Here is an 18440-nt window from a genome sequence, read left to right as displayed (position 1 = left end):
TTCATTGATGTGCAATATTATGATGTGTTTACTTATATCAAATTTGATTAATTTTTGCTGAAATAATGTCTTTCTTCCTCCTTTTTGGCCGCTCCAAGCACCCATACTGGTAACACTAAGTGGCGGCTGTCTCCAGCTCGGTGGGAAAATAACGCGGTTTTCTCACGTGACCTCAGTCTCTCTCAGCAGGATTGACCAATCAGCTTGTCTCAAACTAAAATCATTTTTAACCGACAAACATCCATCTACTGTCGAGCAGTGGACACAATCTACTCTGATCTAGACTAATCGGTGTAATTTATCGAGGTTGATCAGCTATTTTATTGATTTTCGGGAGAAAAAAAAAATCCAAAATGTTTTACTACCCCACAGTTTTAAGGCATCATACTGGATGCTTTTCTACAATTTGGTGAGTAAACATTTTATCTGACTATTTCAGATCGACCTATTGTTTAGCTACTGTGAAGTGACTTTATAGTACCAACTCTTTTTGGCTAGCTCATATGGTTTTGTCACTGGGAAATCAACTGTTCATTATTTATGGGAAATCCTTCAAACTGGGTTGTTTTTCTTTTGGGAGTTAAGTGGTTGAATTTCATGCCGTTTAAACAGGCCGTTTAAATGTGCTTTAAAATACGTGGTTAACACCATTGTAAGTGATGTAAATGCTAACAGAAGCATAGGCTAGTTTTAAGATCTACTCTCAAGAGGTTTTGTTCTTATATTCCTTCCTGGAAAAAACATGTCAAATGTGTACAGACTCTTTATCAAACTTTAATATGTATAATATGGCTCCGCATTTAAATACAGCTGCTCCACCTTTTAAATGAAACTTTGGGTGCAGACATAGATATGTGTGAAGGAAAAAAAGAAATCCCCCGGTGCAGGTGCGTCAGTGGCGAGGATAACTAAAATGTGGTAACACAAACACAGCAGACAAAACAACTTCGAAGTCCCTTTTAGGAAAGACAATAGCTTTGAAGATGAGGTGAAGTTCAAAAGCTGCTGTGTTCTGATAAAAGGAAAATAAATGCATGTAGAAAAAGTAACTGTGAAATGAACACATTCTCAATATGGCGGTAATTAAAAGTGATTTCTCGAAAATAGGTTTTTCTGTATGACTCAAACAGTAAATGTCTGGGATACAGACCAGTATTAATTGCAGAGACAGGAGAGAGGTTTGTGGTTGAGGTTTCAGTTGCATCAGACACTTATCCCAACTGAGAAAGAGTCAACTGATTGCAGGTTTTACCAGCTGCTAGTGCAGTTCGAAGGTTCGATTACTTAATCTCCCTTTAGCTCTTGTATCCTGATGAATAAAATATGAAACAATATCGTGTCTGTGTCCTGGTCCTATTTCAGGTTGGTTGCTACAAAGGGTATCAGAGTACCTCGACGGGATTTCCTAAAAGTGAATGTTAAAAGCACATGGTAAGTTATACTAATTATTTTCAGTTCGGTTTTATAATTGGCTGAACTGTGAGCCCTGCAGTTACTATACGAATGTCCTGTACAGTGATGACATTATGAACTATGTGCTGGAGCGGGTCCCGCCACCTCAAACTGGTCTGCCTCGACCTCGCTTCTCCCTCTACCTGTCGTCCCAGCTCCAGTATGGCGTAGTCGTTGTCTACCACCGCCAGTGCTCTATTTTCCTGGGTAAGAATATTTTTTTATCAGACTGGATCAAAGTGATGCTGAGTGCAGGGGTACATGACTTTAACCCTGCTTCCTTCTAGAGGAACTTCACACCATTGTGGACCAGCTGGTGAAACAGAGGACGACCATGAAGATTGACATGGACGACCAGGGCAGGTGAGAACGGGCTCAACATTTTAAACATTCGCATGTCTTTACAAACGCAAAGTAACTCCTGTACTTCGTGGCTGTCTTTCAGACGACCTCTGAACTTCCCGGATGCTCTGTCTCTCATGGAGGAGACGGAAGGAGCTCTGGACCCTTTGTTTGGAGTGATGCACTTGCAGCATCCAATGCCCAGCCCTGGTACACTGATACAGGTAGCAAATACCAAAATAAGAAAAAGGAAATGAACCTTTAGCATACATTTGTAAGTGGAAGTAAAGCTGTAAATCATCAAAATAATTGCACTAATTTAAAACAATTAACTCTGCCTGTTCTGTCTCTCAGATGGGTAAGGACTATCTGAGAGAAGCTTCCCCTGCGCATCCTGAGCTGACCAGCCCCACTGCTGCTGTTGCACAAGAAAGCGGTAGGATGACTTGATGCGCTGTAATGATATTAAAATAATGATCTCTTCAGGGCAGTGGGTCATTGCAGCAGTAAAAAATAGAATGTACTTTAGAAGCAAAAATAACTAAGACAACTCTGAAATGAGGAATTAACTGCCAGATAAATTAATATGAACAAATATATATGTATACAGTATATGTAAATAGATAAAAACTGTGACCATTAGATTATTACAATGAACTTAGAGATATTGGAGTCCAGGTTGATTTTGGTTCATTTTTGCTGACCAGCCATGCATTCCTCATTTAGCACCTTTTAAAGTGTCTTTACCCAACATGCATGGGATCCTTTTTGTTAGCACACACTCAGCTATAGTCTTAACTCATCATTTTATCAATGTTACAAAGTATAAAGCTGCCAAGTTCCCAAAACACGCAAGAAAAATGACAAACGTTCCTTAGTGATAATCACTCAAAATGTTATTATAGAACAGTTCAAGGTTGTACAAATTTTGTTGCACAATATTTTTTTACTATTCATAGTCACTAATACAGCAGAAAAATGTCAGAAATAAAGCTATAATGCAGGTTATTTCCATGTAAAGTGATTAAATTTTGTGCCTTTTCCACTGATCTTCCATCGCCTCTAAAAAACTCAAAATATGAATGGATCATCTGTTTGTCATAATCAGTTTGTTCAGCTGTTCGTTTATCAATTAATATATGATACAGATTTACAAATTTGATTTTCCAGCTGACGGTCTATAAAGTAGCTTCTTTTTTTCAGTAGATTTACAACTATTTTAAATGCTAATGGAAGCATCTACATTCCAGTGCAAGAGAACATACAAGGCCTGTCCTAATCATGTGATTATCCTTTTTAATTAAATGCTAGCTATGCAGCTTTACAGAAAGACATATAATACCAGATATGTCCAGTATGTCGGGCCGTGTGCAGTGATATGCACTGAAACGCAGACAGGTCACAGGAACAGACAGGGCTCACATTGTGTGCAAACCCAGGCAGAAATAAGGAGCAGAGAGATACGGCTATAGGTCAGGTCAGGGCAGAGCAGGCTGCCGTCAACAGCATCCTCCTAATTGGCCGAGGCTGATGCCGCGGTGTCAGGATGTGTTGTGCAGCTGCGCTTTACTTGGCAGAAGAGAGCAGTTTAATTGCAGCTTGATTAGTTGTGTCCACTCCTGCTGGCTTCAATGGACTGTGTAACTGAAATGTTGAAAGTGCCTTTTACTTAATATCATCCATTCTTTCTTTATTTTTCCCCTAGATATAACAGCATCTCCAGACACCATCACTATGAGAGAGTTGGAGCCTGTCGCTATCCCCATTACAGAGGTGCAGCTGTAAAAAGAAGCACATGTCAAGACATTTACATTATTGTATCAAATCGCCTACTGAGATACACTTGTATCCATCTTTCCTTCTTCTCTTTTCTCTTCTTAATGCTAGTTTGAAGGTGTGGAGCTTGTCGATCAGCATCCAGATACTCTCGACTTCCTCTTGGCTCAATCAGATCACTTTCCAGGTGTGTGGGAAAACTAAGAGCTCCTTTATCCCATGAAGGCTGACAATAAGAGTTTTAGGATGAAAAGGAAGAAGGAGAGATTCTTGCATACTGAAGTCATTTCTTCCTTTAACCTTTTCTAACAGGAGAGGAAGAGATATTGAGAGAAAAAGTGACTCCAAGAGAGGAAGAGAGGGAGATAGAAAGGGAAAGAAGAGAGAGAGACGTGGAAAGGAGAGAGAAGGAGCTCACAGGATCCACTACTGAGTAAATTATCTGGACGCATGCATGTGAAAACACCAGCACAAACACGCACAGATCCTCTGACTGTGTTTCTGCCTTTCCATCAGATTACAGCCCCGCACCAGTACCATTACCAGTGATGACGCCATGTTGTTGCCTCAGGAAGAGCCTGATCTGCCAGTGGAGAAGCCAGGACCCCCCTCAGACCAGCTTACCCCCGTTTCTGTACCCGTCCTCCCCTCGCCACCGTCTGTAGCAAGGCAGCGTGAAAGACCAAGCCTGGAGTTAGAGGTGCCTTGTTCTGTGGTTTTTGCTTAAGAGACGATATGGTACCATTTTCTTTTATAATGGTTTCATAAGTTGTAAGTACCTTTATCAGTAATTAATTATTTATTAACCAGTAATAAGCCATTAACAAGAACAACTTATAGGCTGTCAGGTGCAGAGGAATCCCTTCAGCTGGTGTTCATCTGTGTGACCCTTGATTTCTCTTTTAAATAAAACATCAGGAATTTCCACTGTTTATTGACCCATTAAGTCACAGTTGAATTAGAGCTTGGCCAGGCTGATATATCAGCTCGTATTAGCTTAGTGTGACATTGTTTATGTCATGTGTTTTGTGTGTTATTTGCTGATATCAGTATCGGCCTGTATCAGTTGGGCTATATCATAAATATTAATTAATGATTAATTAAGGGTTTTTTATTTGGACTGTTGTCATAAATCTAATCTCTTATCCCTTAGATTAAGAAAACGTGTCGTGCTAGAGGAGGGTAAACAACAGCCAAGGAGATTTTCTTGCAGGGTTCTCTGATAGCCTCGATAGAGGTGTAACACACAGACCAATGAACTGTAACTTCCCGACTTTGCTGCATGTCGTTCCCCCCTCACTTCCTGTCATCTCTCTACTGACAACAATATAATAAACCATTAAAAAGACGCTGCCCAAAATATCTAAAAAATACAAGAAGATTTTTTTTTCATCTTGGTTAGCCTGAATGTGTTCTTATTAGTGCTTTACAACCAAAATAAAGCATTAGTTAAGGTATTAAAACATTAGTTACAAGGTTAAAAGCCCATAATAAAGTGTATATTTTAGTAAACACATTTAACAGGTAGAGGACAGTTAAATAAAAATGTACTTCCTACACCTCTCCCACGCCCAGGACGTGTCCCCTCCACAGGTGAAGAGGAGGAAGAGGCAGCTGATCTTCTTCGACCCGGAGGTGCAGATCCCACAGGAGGTGCTGCAGCAGCAGATCGACGACCCTCAGACCGAGACCAGACCTCCACCTCTCATATCGCCTTCATCCCACAGGGGTCCCTCTGTTGCTGATCTGCTCAACAACCCCTGCACCTGTCAGTATCACACGTGTAAAAAGAATATAGTAATAGATTCTAAAAATAAATGCTGTTCTGCTGCTGCTTTCTTCCTTTCTTCCTTCACTGTAAAGAAAATATGTGACATAAAACTGTAAATAGTGGAAGCAAATTCAAAATGTGAATGAATATAGGTTGTTAATCTTCTGTTATTATTTTTTATTGATGATAATGTCTCCTAATTGTTATAATGATTTACCCATGTAAAGTGTAACACAGTCACCTTTAGTTCTGTTTTTCCTTGGACTTCTGCTCTGCATCTGCTGCTAAAGCACTTGACTCAAATAACCTTCAAAAATAAACCACAAAGCTATTTTTTCCCTTGCAGTCTTGCCTGAAGCGGTGCAGTTTCTATGGAGACAGGTTGCAACTATCACGCCGGTCTCTGGCTCGGACCTGCAGGTTGGGGAGAGAGGGCCCGAGTCCACCGACTCTGAAAAGGAAAGAGAGCGCGAGATGATCGAGATGGCTGAAAGAGAGGAGGAGAGACTTGGGATCAGCCCCAAAGAGGTGAGAAAGAGTGTTTGTTTTTTTGTGTTGCTGGGGTATAGATTTCTGTGTTGCATTTTTGTGCAAGGAGAAGACGGGAAAAGTCACATTATGAGTAACTGTGTGTCTGTGTGTGAATACAGGTCCATGCAGATTTGGCAGAATCAGAGATGTTTGACACTTCAGGTAAAGAAAACCATCAGACTGTGCCGATACAATAAAGCTTCACAACTTGAGCCACTGGACAACAGAAAAATTTTGGATTTAAACTGGTTCACTGGGGAAAGCTTGTCTGTGTTTAACTGGGGGTAAAATTGTTGTCCTCAATGTGTGCACGAGCTAAAATGGTTTGTATGTTTACGAGGGTGAGGCCAAGGTCAGAGGTTGGGGTAGGCATGTATTGCTTATGATTAAAGGTTAAAGCAAGCCTGCGGGGAATGAATATAAGCCAATGCAATGTCCTAAAACCTGTGTGTGTGTGTGTGTGTGTGTGTGTGTGTGTGTGTGTGTGTGCGTGCGTGCGTGTGCGTGCGTGCGTGTGCGTGTGCGTGTGTGTGTGTTGGTCCAGCTCTGGGTACACTGCCGTTGGAGGCCTCTGACCAGAGGGAGGTATCTCGAGAGATTTCGCCTGTGTACGCATCAGAGAGAGAAGGGTAAGTAAAGAAAAAGAAAGATTAGTGAAGTGTACCAGCGCAGTCATGCTTACGTGCGTGTGCGTGTGCGTGTGCGTGTGTGTGTGTGTGTGTGTGTGTGTGTGTGTGTGTGTTTGCAGGTCCATTATCTCCAGGTCTGTTTCTACACTGCAGGACATCCCGGAGGTGGTGGATGATTTTCTGAGGGGAGCAGCAGCTGAGTCTCCGGGGTAATGACAGTGAAGGCAACACGGTTACTAACCAGTAGGAACTCAGGGCTGAGAAGTTTGCTTTTCGCAGTCTTTTGTTTTCATACGTTAAAAGATGAGAACGTGATTATGTGCTGGTGTGTTGGTGTGTGTGTGTAGGTTGTTGCCGGAGGTGGCTGAGCGTGAAATAGAACCCATGCTCTTTCAGTCTCTTCTGCCGCCAGAGGTCGACCGCAGAACTGTCAGCAACATTTTTCAGAAGCTCCTGGGTAAGGATCAGTTTCAGTTATCATCGAGCCATCTCATTACTCATTTTGAAGTTGTGTTCATTTTACAGCATCAGCACCTGAGGAAGCTCTTTAGTCAAAATGTGGTCAGCGAGTTATTAGATCTGACTCTCAGCTTAGAAAAAGCCAGTGCTTTGAAAATATGGTGTCAGTAGTGAAAGCTTTAATGATAAAGTGTTATGAACTTAAAGAAATTTAAGAAATAAACAATTTAACCATGTAGCTGAATTGCTTCGTCGTGTGCCACTTTGTACTACTTTGATCTTTCTGTGTTGAGTTCATTTTCAGCACATTGATTATTTTTAAGAAAATCATTATTTTAAACTTGACGTCTTGTGTCTTGTGTGTAGAGGCTATATCGCTCAGGAAGGTGTGTGTGCAGCAGGACGAGCCTTATGGCGACATCTGGATATTACCTGGACCCAACTACGATGAGGAGTATCTGAATTTGTGATGAGTATGCAGTTGTTCAATTCCCCATGAGCCTCCTGTTCTGACATTTTCTGTGTTAAAAAGTCTGGATCCAAACAATGTAATACATTCAAAGTAGTCATGAAAGTCAAATGTTTTGTAAGCGATCATTTCCTAAGATTTGTTATTGATGCATCGTGTTGACATGTTTAAAATTATACGTTTTTAAAACATTTTACCTTTCGTTTTTATGTAATTAAGCAGGTTTTGCATAATTATTCCCTGTTTCTAATGTGACCAATAACCTGAATCAACTTTATGAACTTCCAGTTGATTTTAACTTTGTTTGTTATATTTTTTAAGTTTTCTAATGAACTCACCTCATGTTATTCATCTACGTCTTTGTTCAAGTAGTGTGTCCCTTTAAACACGAACTACAAATTAAAAGCGTTATATGAGCTCTCTCAGTTATTGTTATTTATTTATTCTCAGTTATGAGGCCAGGAGGCAGAGTGGCGGTCTTACACACTTCTCTGCGCTTCTCTTATGTGCAGTTGCCTGCCATTAACCCCCTAGCAACTCTGTCTGCCCCCCCGCCGCCCTCCTAAATTTATTGAATCAAAAATAAACAGAAGAGGAGTTATACATAAAAACCTAATAAAAATGAATACAACTACTATAACAGAACCAAAAAAACAAGACAATTAAATGTGGATTAAATATCAGATCACTCTCTTCTAAATCCCTATTGGTTAATGATCTGATAACTGATCATCACATTGATCTACTCTTCACGTTAAAGTGCCGAGAGATAATGTATATTATGATTTGGCGCTACACAAATAAAATTGAATGGAATTGAATTTCTGTTAAGAAGGCATTGGCTGTATATTGAAAGGCATCTGCAGCTTGCAGAGCCGGACAGGTGTGGCAAAACATATTGCAGGGGTTAAGGAGGTGCAAGGAGGAGAGTAAGTAAGTTGAGTGAAACTGGATCCCCTCCTTCTCTCCCCTCCGTCGCTCCCCCTGACCACATCTTGATTCTCCTCTGAAGACTTTCTCAGGGGGTTGTGACCAAAGTTTATTATTAGCATCTGTCTCAGCTCTCGCTCTCTGTCTGCCTGTCGCCCTCCTCCTCCTCCTCCTCCTCCTGTCTTATCGTCTCATTTCTGTCTGTCACTTTCTGTATTTGTCTTGTGCTTCAGCTGTCTTGTTCACTTTCTTGTTTTTTCAGTGTTTGACTTTTTTTATTCCTCTTAAAAGGTATTTTTTCCTCTGTGGGTTTTGCGGCTGGACCGTGTGGTCGTGTCTCTCCTTTGCCTCTGGTTTCCGTTGACAACACTGTAGGCTATTTTTTACTTTGTCACAACTCCTTGTCCAATGGCACAGTTTTTTTTCTGTGCCATTGCTTTAATACTGTATTGTCCCGTTCTCTTTTCTCTCCACAATTCCTCATTGTCTAGTTTTCCTGCTGCTGCTCCACCTGCTGCTCTGCTACACCTTATTACAACATCCCTTCATCCTCTTCCACTCAAGCTCGTCCCCTCTCTGAGTAGCTCTGCACCTCTGCATAATGGGAAAGACAGAGCTGTATTCTCTGTATAAGGGTTTTTTGGACTGTATTTGCCTCTGCCTCTCTGTGAGTATCTCCATTTCATTTTCTGTGCATGAGTTTGGTATGCATCTATTATTGAGTCCAAAAGTGTGAGACCACATTGAAAATCTATAATATTTTAAGGTAAACCTGTAAACAATAAGATTCAAAATCTTTTGAAAACACAAGTTTGTACTTATTTATGTATGAGATTCAAGAATCTGCACTATTTCTAAGTCAGTGGTCAAACTTCAGTGAATTTGGGGCATTGAACAGCTTAACTCCTTTATACAAAAGGTCAGATTTCTTTGACTTGTATCCCTTCCATTGAAGCGTGTATGCAGATGACACTCAGATGGATTTGATTGATTAATGAGAGGCTCCTTTAGGTAACTAGACTAGACAGCTAATGTTGACCTGTTATAAATAAGGCTGTGTCTGCTTACCAAGCAGCATGATGATGGTGAGGAAAATGACATCAGAACTAAGTGAAAGAGTCAGAAGTCAAATTGTTATTCTAAGCAGAGAGGGGCTTTCTCAACGTCAAATCATGGTTAGGCTTAACGTTTCTAATGGGGCAGAGCATGGAGCTCTAAAAGGCTTTGCAAGTGGATACAAAGCACGATGAGGCATATCAAAAGTGACCACAGCATCAGAAGATAAATACATCAAGCATAGTTCTCTAAAGAGATAAAAAAAAAATCAGTTTCACCACAGATACAGACTTTGCTAAATAAAAAACACAAGACAACCAGCAAAAGTCTTATCAAAAGAAGTCTGTCTTGTTGTGGTGTCAGAGGATCAGTAGCAGTTTCAAAACCACTTCTCAGGAGTGGAAACAAGGCCAGAAAGGCTTCGGATGGGCTGAGACGTACCAGAGTTTCACAGGGATGACTGGAAAAAATCCTATTTACTGATGAATTTGAGTTTGAGATTTATGGCAGTAACAGAGGGGTGTATGTAAGAAGACGAACAGGACAGAGAATGATACTGCAGTGTATCAAACCCACCGTAAAATCCATCCATTCATCCATTATCTATACCGTTTATCCTTGTAGGGTCCTGGGGGGGCTGGAGCCCCACTGTAAAATGTGTTGGGAATATTCAAAACCGGGGATGTTTTTTTTCCTACTCTGGAGTTGGACTGAATTGACTGCTCACTGACCAAGGAGAGGTACCACTCCATTCCTCAGAGACATGCTGTAGCCTCTGGTTTGCGTCTTTTTTGGAGAGTGATTCATACTGCAGCAGGACAATGACCCCCCTCACACACAGACACCTCAAAGCTTTAGAAGAGCCACTTAAACACCAAAGAAGACAAAGAAGTCCTGACTGTCAGGAACTTGCCTCAACAGTCAGCGGCGCTCAACCCCAGTGAACATTTAATTGGGGTATGAAGACTGAGAAAGCCAAGCATTGTGTGACACCACAAGAAGCTGGAACATTGTCAGAACATGCTGCGATAATATGGGTCATCAGGTTTTGCACGAACGGGTGGAGTCCATGCCAGCACGAGAGAACGCTGTTGTTAAAAGCAAAAAGTCGGACACAGATATTCTGACATTTATGTACAAGATTCAACTCTTCACTCAAACTGTTAAGCTGATATTACCATTTGTTTTGTCACTTTCTCTTTACAAATATTTGTCACCTCTGCATCATGGTTGACGTTTGACCTGAACATCTGCACTATGTGGTGGCACTACATTATTTTATTTCTGTCTTCAAGCTCCGCAATCCTTTAACAACAAATCACATGCTGACTGTGTGTGTTTATATGTGTCAGTGCTTGCTTTTGTACACGGTCTATTTTGTGTCCTACAGTAAGTGTCTCCTCAGCACATGCTGAGCTTCTGATATTAATAACAGTCTCAGAATGTGGATGGAAATAGAGCCTCAGCTCCTCCAAAGAGGCCAGAAGTCATTTGACATTTCTTATTAGCTTCTTTTAAAACAAGCTCAGGTTAGCAGGTTCAACCTCAGCACATAAGCTCACGTTCTTGAGGATTTTATTTATTTATTTATTTATTTAAAAATCCTGGCTGCATTAAGACAGTCTGCCATTCTGAGGTAATGCATGAAATTAAGTGCCTTTTAGTGCAAATATGTGTTATTGTTTGTGGATTTGTCTGCAAGTTTGAATGCATCATTCTAAGTCAGGTGTTTAGTCCAGCTGGTAACCTTTGACCTTTTAAGCCCAGAGGTCAGAATGTTACTCAATCTGTTTTAGTTGGGGAGTAATGAAAGTGACTAAAACAGGCAAATTTCTGCCGTGATTTTGCTTCCTCTGCTCCACCTGTCATACACTGTGGTTGACTCTGTTTCCAGCGGAGCAGCGGTGAGGCTGCAGACGACAACGAGAGGGACACCGAGAACGGTCACCTGATCTACCAAAAGGGGGACGTCCTCGAAGACAGGTGTAGGTATCAGATCAGTTCAAGAAGAGTTGGCTGCTCAAATAAAAATTCTCCAGCTTTAATGTCCTGTTTCACCTCAATCTGCTTTACAGATGAGATCGTCGACACTTTAGGTGAGGGGACTTTTGGGAAGGTGGTACAATGTTTGGACCACGGCAGGTAATGTTTCATCTAAAAATGAACGTTGGACCAATATTCGACATGTATAGTGTTTACTCGCTTTAAACACAGTATTTTTAAAATGCAGAGGAAGACGTCAAATTGCTCTGAAGATCATTAAGAACCTGGAGAAATACAGGGAAGCAGCCAAACTGGAAATCAATGTGCTGGAGAAGATCAGTGAGAAAGACTCACACAACAAGCAGTGAGTAGTTTGTGATTTTGATTTTCTTTCTATTTTTTGTCTTATGCATTTCATCTCTGTATTTCTTTTGCCATCAGGCACTGTGTAAAGATGCTGGACTGGTTTAACTACTACGGCCATGTGTGCATCTCATTCGAGTTGCTGTCTCTCAGCACCTTTGACTTCTTGAAAGCAAACAACTTCCTGCCTTATCCCATTATCCAGATCCGACACATGGCCCACCAGATCTGCCATGCTGTCAGCTGTGAGTCCAATGTGCATCACACCGACTGTGCAGTACCCCTTTGCTTTTTCTCTGGATCAATGTCAGTGATGACAGTAAGCAGATTATTCACAGGTGTCCCAATGCAGCAGACAAGCCAGGTAGATATTTGGAGGGTGACTGGTACCTGAAGATGACAGTGTGTGTTCCAGATTTGTATTCCCATACCGGATTAAAGTGAAAGACAAACACACCTAGGATTGCAACTTACAATTGTTATTGACTGCTTGTTTCTTTCGACTGAAACCCCAAAGTACAGTAGAAGACCAAAAAAACCCCCACTAATTTTCACATTTGAGAAGCTAGAATCAATATATTATTTCTAATTTTTGCTTAAAATATGACAAATACTGAATTTTCTTCATAGCATCAGCTGGTTGACATTTTTAAACAGGCAATTCAATAATTTGATGATCCCAGACTTTGAATTTAGCACCAATCAGTAGGTCAAAATTCATGTCCAATATTTCTGTTTTCACCTGTGAAACCTTGTATGACATTGCTCATCATACAGCATATGATTTGTCGATTGAAGCATAACCTGATACCATTTTGTCTTTATAGTAGCATGTTGACCAATGTCCTCTTGAACAGGACAGTCATGTTATTTTAAAACTTTTGTACATTTCCAGTACAAGAGGACATTCTTTCATTCTGTTTAATTTAACCAGTGTTTCATCAGATAGGATGGAACAATCAGGGTTTCTGATACATATCATTTTCCACTAACGTTTAATTTTCCCCACATGATCAGACCTCACGATGTCTGACATTTTAACCAACCGAAAATTCGACCAGAGGAGGGCGTTGGCTCTCTCCTCATGAATCTAAATCTACTTTCTCTCTTCTCCCCCTCCCTCTGTCTCCACTGCAGTTCTCCATGACAACAAGCTGACTCACACCGACCTGAAGCCTGAGAACATCCTCTTTGTCAACTCAGACTACTCCCTCATATACAACGCAGAGAAGGTTAGAAACAGCTGCTGGCAGGAACGCTGGGACCTTCAGGGGTGAAAAAGAAAATCAGGATGTTAAATAAGCAGGGATTAAAGCCGGGAGAACAAGCAGATTTGCTTTGTAGTTGCCCATTTGGATGCAAATTTGTATCCACAGAACCTGTGTACCACCTACATGTGTTCCCTTTATAGGCACACGTATCTGTCCAAGCAGACTGTGGATTGTGTTTGTTGACCTCAGTGTGACAATGGTCGGTGTCTTAGGAGAGAGATTTATTTATTTTTTCACTTTTCTTCAAGGAAAATCCTTATTACAAGACAGGTTTTCGTTGTGGGTGTCATTGCAATTAATAATGTTGTACTAAGTTATGTAATTTAAGTGGTATAGATCTGGCTAAACTGTGGGCTTGTTTACACATCTGATTGTCTGTATGAGTCTTGCCCTGTCAGACCACATTATAGTTATGTAGCTGTGTTCCTAGATCCCAAGATACGTTGTTAAGTACGGTGCTATTATAACCCATAGAAAATGTGGCCAGGACGACCAAACATAACAAATAAACTGTAATTATCCTTTCAATGAGCTAAAATTTATAGACTTTTCTGTCCCCCCCCCCCCCCGTCTTCCTTCAGAAGTGCAATGAGCGGAGAATGAACGACACAACAGTGCAACTTGTTGACTTTGGCAGTGCCACCTTTGACCATGAACACCACTCAGCCGTCATCTCTACACGTCACTACCGAGCACCAGAGGTCATTCTGGGTAAGAGATGCTGGTTCAGACTGGAAAGTAACCAGGAGCTGTCAGTCCTGTTAAGTTGTAAAGATTTGGTCCGTCTGCCCTCCCACAGAGCTCGGTTGGAGTCACCCTTGTGATGTCTGGAGTATCGGCTGCATCCTGTTTGAATACTACGAAGGCTTCACACTGTTCCAGGTCACATGTGTGTCTACACTTGAAGAGTTACAGCATGTTGAGAGTAGGATGAACTTGATCTTATTGACAACTGTTCCCCCTTGTAGACTCATGACAATAAGGAGCATCTTGCTATGATGGAGAGAATACAGGGACCAATTCCTCAGAGAATGATCCAAAGGAGCAGGTAGCACAAAGCTGCACACTAATAACACACAAACACACACTCACACACTTTTCTTTTCATCCGACATTTTATTTTTTCCTTAAGGAAGAACAAGTATTTCCACCGTGGGCGTCTAGACTGGAACGAGTGCTCCAAGGCCGGACGCTACGTAAAAGCCAAATGCAAACCACTAAGGGTGAGCAGAGGCGGGTTTGAACTTTTACACATCAGCAAAGTACGTCAACTCCCTCAAACATTAAGCTTCCCTCTTAATCCATGTTTTTTTTTCCAGAAGCACTTGTTGTCACATGGGACAGAACACCACCAGTTTTTCGATCTCCTGGAGAGGATGCTGGAGTACGAGCCTTCAAAACGCATTTCTCTTTCCTCTGCGCTGCGCCACCCTTTCTTCCTGCCCCTTGTGCAGCCAGGAAGGAGTCAAGTCTGGAGGAACAGCTGTGATATGAGCAGATGACCCCGAATGGTCACGTAACCCTTGTGAGGACCACACCACTGCAGTTGCAGGTTTTAGCTCCCAGTTTTCCAATCATGCGTACTTTACATTACATTTCAACAGTGTCATCACGCAATGAGCCGTACAGGAACACTCCCCTCCTTCCTGATGGAGTCTAGACCCCGGTGGTGGAGAACAATAGCTGAACTTTAGGATGGATGTGATCTGAATCGGGATTCCTGATGAGCTCAGTGGAAGGATCCATTTGGTCGGACACTGAAATGACAGATGAGAGCTGCAGCGTAATGAACAGATTTAAAAAATTTTGACATCAATTACATAATTGTCTCACAAAGGTCATGGCAAAATCTGATTGGTAAGGCTGATCAGGGATTGCCATCAGTCAGCTGATCAAATTAGGAGCAGGAAGTGGAAAAAAAAATCTAATACGAATAAGGCAAGGCAGTTTCAATTATATGGCACAGGTCATTACATTTAAGGTCAATGTGATTTACTGTGTGAAGCATGAAAGCTAGTCTTTATGACCGCACCTTCATGAAGCCTCTTTAACATTTACATTCATTTAATTAACACTTTTGTCCAAAGTGCCGTACAAAACATTTTGCTGACCATGTTCAAATGAATACTGTACTATTTCTGATTTTTTTAAATGTTAAAACTATTTATTTTCGTGTCGCATGAAAATCCTTTAGCAGACAGAAAAAAACATTAATGCATACTTGACTTTCACTGAGTAGAGTAAGCGAGTTTCACCTGTGTGCTCATAGAGTTTTGTGTCAAACAGAAATGATTGGAAACTAATGGATGCCTGGTTAGCCGGCAATGTAAATATACGTGATGCAATACAGGGAATTGTCTTTTGAAGACTCATCCTCACAAGTAAATCGAGGCGGCTTCAAAATGCTAAAAAAAAAAAAAAAATGTAAAATATACATTCATCTTGTATCTCTAAAATTTAGAGGATATACAGTAGATACAAAATCTTAAAAAGTATCTTTCCAGTCACTTTATAACAACATGTTTTTTGTAATACATTTTGTATAGAATGATTTCTTTAGTCACATAATAAATTCAGCTCTTCTGTTCTCGGGTTGTGATTGTGGCCTCTCAGCTCATCACCCGGCGTACGGTCCGTCCGTGCACGTCACACAGGCTCCTCATGTAACTGCCGTTGACTCGCAGCCCTCCTCTGGCATCTTGATTGAGTGCAGCTCAGCAGAGAGCACGGTCACAAGGCTGAGCGAGTGTGTGCGCTCGCCAACTTTCCTCTCCAGCCTTGGCAGAGCTGAGAGAGACTTAGTTTTAGTGTATGTGTGCCTGACTGAATGAGACCTTATACTTCTGAAGTGTGAGTGTGTGTGTGTGTGTGTGTGTGTGTGTGTGTGTGTGTGTGTGTGTGTGGGTGGGTGGCTGTGTGTGTGTGTGTGTGTGTGTGTGTGTGTGTGTGGGTGGGTGGGTGGGTGGGTGGCTGTGTCTGTGTGTGTGTGTGTGTGTGTGTTGTGTGTGTGTGTGTGTGTGAGTGTGTGTGTGGGTGGGTGGCTGTGTGTGTGTGTGTGGGTGGGTGGCTGTGTGTGTGTGTGTGTGTGTGTGTGTGTGTGAGTGTGTGTGTGTGTGTGTGTGTGTGTGTGTGTGTGTGTGAGTGTGTGTGGGTGGGTGGCTGTGTGTACCTGTGTGTGTGTATTAGTGAGGGTATGTATAAATGTGAATATGATCTCCTGTCTTGGCAATGTTAAAAGTAATTTTAGGCTGTTAATGAGCATGAATGATGCTAAAATTAAAGAGACTTTTTTACGTGCATGGAGACGTGTTGAGAGAAGGTAAATCAGTTTCTTGCTGTAGGTGCAGAGATTCAAGACAAAAACAGGTCATGAGTAGAAATGGAAAGAAAGAATTTGAATTCATCTCAACAAAAAGTCTCAGTTTTTCATCTCATCTAGTGCTGCAGGCTGCAGGTGAACCTGTGTGAATGTTCATGTCTCCGTCTCTAGGTTTAAGGAGTCCCTTAAAAAATTTCTAAATAGTGATAACAAAGATCAATGTAAATACTCATGTAAAATATATGAAAATTGGCTTTATTTAAAACAATAATGTCAAATGTTTTTATGTATTTATATGATGAGATCTGCATTTAATATTGTTAATATTAAATTAATATTAATGTAGTTGCATGTGGCTTCCATCACCTCTGTAAACTGAAGTGACAGTCAGTCCCACCAAAGTTAACATTTTCTTCATGTGTGAGTTACCTGTAAATGTTGCCAAGACTGTTTATATTCATGGCGCTACATGAATGACATCAGTGCCTTTGTGTGTGTGTGTGTGCGCGCGCGTGTGTGTGTGTGTGTGTGTGTGTGTTGCTGTGTAATGCTCACACAGTAAGCACGTGTGAGATCGCATGTCTTCACATGTTGTGTCATGGTAATTCACTTGAACACTTTGCCATGAGTTAGCCTTTTTATTCTGAAATCCTCACTGGGCCGTGACCTCAACATTATCTCTGACCACCTTGGTGTGTCGCTGGATTTTGTGTGTGGGTGTTTGTGTGTGTGTGTGTGTGTGTGTGTGTGTGTAATATACAGCTTACCCTTTGTTTGTATCTAAGGCACGCCTCTCGTGAGTTCATGCATGACAACATGTGTATTTGTTTGTGTGTTTGTGTGTGTGTGTGTTAATGTGTGGGTGTCAGTGACTGTCACGTGTTGGACACTGATCCGCCTGAGAATCCCTTAAGTGGATCTTTTCTATGTTCTCGCATGGAAGCTCTTGTTCACACACACACACACACACACACACACACACACACAACACACACACACACACACACACACACACACACACACACACATTATAGTGGGCATTACTTTTCTAAATTCAGCCTGATATATTAACAACATATAAATGATATGAACATCCATCAGTTTCTCAGTTTCTCCCTCTTCTGTATCTGATCTGTTCCTGCTGGAGAGAAGTTCTGCTGACACAGGACCAACTCCACCTCCCTCCTTTAGGCTGTAAGTGCCTGCACTTTGGATGAGTGAACTGATCCCCGATCTGTTAGCGGACACACGCTTGGGGAGGCGTGGCTTTTCTTGGTGATCTTGTTAAAGCATTAAAGCATCTCCACCTGTCAGAAATCGAAGTGATCTGGGCAGCGGAGGGAAAGAATTGGAAGGAAACAAGGGACTGAAGGATTTTAAATGGGTTGGTTGAAGTGTTCAGGACCACATGCGTGTGTATGTGCTGTTGCTGCCAAATGGGGCATTAGAGTAGGTCACAGAGCACAACATTCACAGTGGAGAGTCGTTCAAGACATTCAATCATAGAAAATGTGTCAAACGGAGAAGTGATGGGGCAAATTCTGAGACCAGACATGGGTAGTAACCCTTTGCTTTAAATCTGCCTGTTTATTATGTAAACATTTAATAAATAGTTTGAAATACACTTTAATGTAGCTGTAAGACTGAAGTGTTTATCTGGTGCTCATCAATGTATTTGACAACTCCTGCTTTGAACACACATAAGAACACAGTTGTAAAAATAGAAAATATGTCTTCAAATAGAAAATTTTAAATGTTGACAAGTGCTAATTAATTATCAGTATGTTCACTTAAAATGTCCTATCTGTTTACTACTACATTATAGTGTGTTATAAACCATTTAAGTGAGTACGTAGTGGCCTACTCATAAATGGGTAATGGGGGAACTAAAAATATCGGATGATTTACATGAATAAGGATTTAAAACAGAAAAATAATAAAGTGAGAGAAAGAGGGGTAATGATAATAATAAATAGGATTATTTACATGGTTTCCTAAACAAAACAAAATTAGCACTATTGTATGTCTACATTACAAATGATAAAGATCATTTCAGTCAGGGACTATGGGAATTTGCTCAATGTGCAAC

The 18440-nt window shown here is 41.1% G+C and overlaps 2 protein-coding genes across 2 annotated transcripts; both read left to right on the top strand.

The window, feature by feature from the left end:
• The first annotated feature begins 248 nt into the window (after positions 1-248).
• Positions 249-7844, top strand: LOC130172534 (meiotic recombination protein REC8 homolog). Its single transcript, XM_056381318.1, has 17 exons — positions 249-409; positions 1363-1431; positions 1517-1659; positions 1740-1815; positions 1898-2018; positions 2149-2230; positions 3500-3567; positions 3682-3757; positions 3883-4003; positions 4087-4270; positions 5146-5338; positions 5688-5869; positions 5992-6034; positions 6417-6501; positions 6621-6710; positions 6849-6958; positions 7327-7844. The coding sequence occupies exons 1-17, from the start codon at positions 354-356 to the stop codon at positions 7428-7430; spliced, it is 1803 nt and encodes a 600-aa protein (XP_056237293.1). The 5' UTR covers positions 249-353; the 3' UTR covers positions 7431-7844.
• A 696-nt stretch (positions 7845-8540) lies between these two features.
• On the top strand, positions 8541-15619 carry clk2b (CDC-like kinase 2b). Its single transcript, XM_056379747.1, has 12 exons — positions 8541-8730; positions 8851-9026; positions 11310-11400; positions 11491-11557; positions 11646-11762; positions 11840-12006; positions 12899-12993; positions 13614-13743; positions 13832-13914; positions 14001-14080; positions 14165-14255; positions 14352-15619. The coding sequence occupies exons 2-12, from the start codon at positions 8961-8963 to the stop codon at positions 14532-14534; spliced, it is 1170 nt and encodes a 389-aa protein (XP_056235722.1). The 5' UTR covers positions 8541-8730; positions 8851-8960; the 3' UTR covers positions 14535-15619.
• Positions 15620-18440: the final 2821 nt, after the last annotated feature.

Source organism: Seriola aureovittata, chromosome 7, assembly GCF_021018895.1.
Source record: "Seriola aureovittata isolate HTS-2021-v1 ecotype China chromosome 7, ASM2101889v1, whole genome shotgun sequence".
In the NCBI taxonomy this organism is placed as follows: Eukaryota; Metazoa; Chordata; class Actinopteri; order Carangiformes; family Carangidae; genus Seriola; species Seriola aureovittata.
Note: the sequence above shows the minus strand (reverse complement) of the source record. Positions and strands in the feature narration are given on the sequence as shown.

What these genes read in the sequence shown, in the direction of transcription:
- LOC130172534 (XM_056381318.1), top strand. Translation starts at nt 354, where the DNA reads ATGTTTTACTACCCCACAGTTTTAAGGCATCATACTGGATGCTTTTCT. An exon ending in TTGGGATCAGCCCCAAAGAG is followed by an intron (nt 5,870 to 5,991) that starts GTGAGAAAGAGT and finishes GTGTGAATACAG; the next exon opens with GTCCATGCAGATTTGGCAGA. An exon ending in CATTTTTCAGAAGCTCCTGG is followed by an intron (nt 6,959 to 7,326) that starts GTAAGGATCAGT and finishes TCTTGTGTGTAG; the next exon opens with AGGCTATATCGCTCAGGAAG.
- clk2b (XM_056379747.1), top strand. Translation starts at nt 8,961, where the DNA reads ATGGGAAAGACAGAGCTGTATTCTCTGTATAAGGGTTTTTTGGACTGT. An exon ending in AGCACCAGAGGTCATTCTGG is followed by an intron (nt 13,744 to 13,831) that starts GTAAGAGATGCT and finishes GCCCTCCCACAG; the next exon opens with AGCTCGGTTGGAGTCACCCT. An exon ending in AGAATGATCCAAAGGAGCAG is followed by an intron (nt 14,081 to 14,164) that starts GTAGCACAAAGC and finishes TTTTTCCTTAAG; the next exon opens with GAAGAACAAGTATTTCCACC.